The sequence below is a fragment of the Equus quagga genome, chromosome 15, assembly GCF_021613505.1.
Source record: "Equus quagga isolate Etosha38 chromosome 15, UCLA_HA_Equagga_1.0, whole genome shotgun sequence".
NCBI classification, from domain to species: domain Eukaryota; kingdom Metazoa; phylum Chordata; class Mammalia; order Perissodactyla; family Equidae; genus Equus; species Equus quagga.
Genome location: NC_060281.1, coordinates 13,645,830 through 13,648,511, shown reverse-complemented (window position 1 = coordinate 13,648,511; position 2,682 = coordinate 13,645,830). Strand labels below are relative to the sequence as shown.

General features: G+C 43.3%; 1 protein-coding gene across 1 annotated transcript in view; it reads right to left on the bottom strand.

The window, feature by feature from the left end:
- Nucleotide 1: 1 nt before the first annotated feature.
- Nucleotides 2-2,682, bottom strand: part of LOC124226472 (glutathione S-transferase A1-like) — a gene marked incomplete at its 3' end in the record, with an annotated part of 17,130 nt that continues 14,449 nt past the window's right edge. The window contains exons 6-7 of the mRNA XM_046639788.1: nt 2,172-2,313; nt 2-103 (exon numbers count right to left, since the gene is read on the bottom strand). Coding sequence (XP_046495744.1) covers nt 2-103; nt 2,172-2,313 — 244 coding nt within the window. The remainder of the gene's footprint in view (nt 104-2,171; nt 2,314-2,682) is intronic.

Genomic DNA, 2,682 nt, shown 5'->3' with positions numbered 1-2,682 from the left:
TGGGGTCAAGCTCATCAACAGTGTAGAGAAGTTCAACCAGATGAATGTCAGCTCTGCTCAGCCTGTTGCCAACCAGGTAGTCTTGTCCGTGGCTGTTTAACACCTGGCGAATTGGAGGAATAGCATCGTGAACACAGGCACAGGCAAGCTTGGCCCCCTGCTCCTCCCAGCTCTCTCCAGCCTGCTTTCTCACCTCTGCTGCCTCACTGGGCGGATATGGAGCTTCAGACCTTCTCCACCGGCCCTGAATCACTGACACAGAGGGAGGAGTGGGGCCTGCTGTTCTTCCCTCACTCCTCAGCTGAAGGCCAGGTTCCCATTTTCTTTTCCCCTTCCCACATCTCTGGGGCTCCCTACTCGCACCATCCACTGGGCCAAGGGCTTAGCACCTGCTGCAACATGTTTCTGTTGGCCCCACACCCTAAACTCTGCAGCCCTGAAACTTCAGGATATGGCTCTTCATCTGTGTCTCTCTCTCTCTGTCTCTCTCTCCACACTTTTCTTTCTCCTCCCTCCCTTGGGCAAAGACTCCATCTTCACGTCAGCCTTCCTCAGTCCTCAGCAGACTATTTCAGAGTCTACCTTTCTCCTCTCGTCTGCTCTCCTCATTTCCTGGTCTATCTCTCTGGCACCTGAAATTACCCCGGGTCACCTCAACTCACCATCCCCTTACAACATTGGCTCTGACTCCTACCTGACCTGTGTCTGTCAATAACATTGGTGGAATATGTTCTAATTTGCCTGCTGAAGTGAATGGGGTGTGACTGCGCTGATGTCTGCACCTGCTTTCAAATGCAGCAAAAAATAGTGTACTTGATAGGAGGAGAGAAGGATGGAGACAGATATGATTAAGCAAACGTCATAATTAAAGATTAATTTTTGAATGTAGGTGATTCATATCTGTCAATTGATAGTATAGGTCTTTCAACTTTTATGTAATTTGAATTATAATAAAACATTGCAGAAAATATGTGATCTTTATTAAAAATATTGCAAACACATGGAAATCATAGACAAAAAGAGAAAAAACATGGCTGAACCAACTGAAGACCACAACATTGCGGCAATTACCCCTTCAGACTGTGTATGCATATAGAAGTAGGGATAAAAAATGAAGAATATATTGAAGAATCAAACGCCATATTGTGATTGTGCATCTATCTTTTATGTCATCACAGGGCTCTTTGATCTCAGAGGACAGATGTCCTCAAACTGCAGTGACTGAGGAGCTTGTCACCATGTGAACGTGCTAAACTCTCAGCACCACGAGGGCCAGGAGAGCGGATTTTCTGATTACTATTAAACTCTTCCCTCCGTGAACAGGAGCTGACATAGTAGCAATTGAATGCATATTTGTTGACTGAATGAAAGAATTATTTGATGCTTTATAACGATGAGTGTGTCAGTGTTAATCCTTTTATTTATATGTAAGCCTCGTATATCTCTTACAATCATTTTTTGGTTCCTGATTTTTATTTAGCATGATTTCAGACAGTTTTGATCTTGAAATGTTCTGCTTTCCCTTCAAAGAGAAACATTAATTAAGCTAGTACTATGAGTAATGATGGAAATTTATGTCCTTAGTTTACATGACTTTCCTAAACGTCTAAGCAGATGCCCGCCCAAATTATAGATAATTTTCCCTTAACATTACTTCATCTGTCATTTTCTCTCCGTCCCACCACCCCATCTCTCTTTAGACACATCTCATCCATTCCCTGAAACTCTACCACATTCTCCTGATGGGCAGCTCGTCTCAAGCTGCCCTTTATAATTGCCAGAATATTTTCTGATGTGTTGCATTCATCGTGTTCCTCCTGGAACATAACCCTCTGTATGATGTTCTGTGGGATCTGCTCCAGTCTCTAGCGTGGCTCCCAGAGCCTTCCACAGCCCAAGATCCAAGACCAATTCCATTCCAGGGAATAGAGAATTGTAGATTGGGTCCTAGTAAATTGAAGTATTGGTGGAAAATTATAACTTGGGTAAAACTGTCACAATTATTCCTCACAGTGGACTTTTGGAAAATGCCTTGAGAGTCAGGATGCTCCATTCACTAGTATTCAATAGGGTTCACTGGAAGTGAGGGTCAATGCCGCAGGAATGCCCAGGCACTCCTTTTCTTACTCCTCTAATCGCAGAGCCCCCAAGATTCTGAACAGCGCACTCACTTTTTCAAATGCAGGCAAATAACAATTTGCTATTTTGTCTTTCATCTGGGTCATCTTGGCAGCTTGTTCGTTGGGTGGGCTTATGGACCAAAAAAGGTACATTTCATTCAAATCTGCCACACCTTCTATGTACATGTCAATGCTGAAAGACAAAAATGACCGAAGTGTCAAATGTCTCCTGCCTTAGATTCTATAGCTGAAAAATGTAAAAGAATGGAGCGTCATAGGTGGCAAATGAATTCACCTCCGTTGGGTGCTTTTTTATAGGCCAGTCACGGCTGTGACTTTTATGAAATTTTCACATTTCATTCTACAACAAGCTATCATGGTAGATATATGTCCAAAATTTTTGCTATACACATGACCAAATATAAAGTCTCAGATTATGGGTGACCTTCCCCGAGTCACAGGCATGAGAGACTTTGGTGGAATCACTGCAAGTGACCACTGAGACCCTAGCTAGAGTTTGCCAGCTCTGCTGGGTTTGTTCAGTGCACAAATTCAGTGTGAT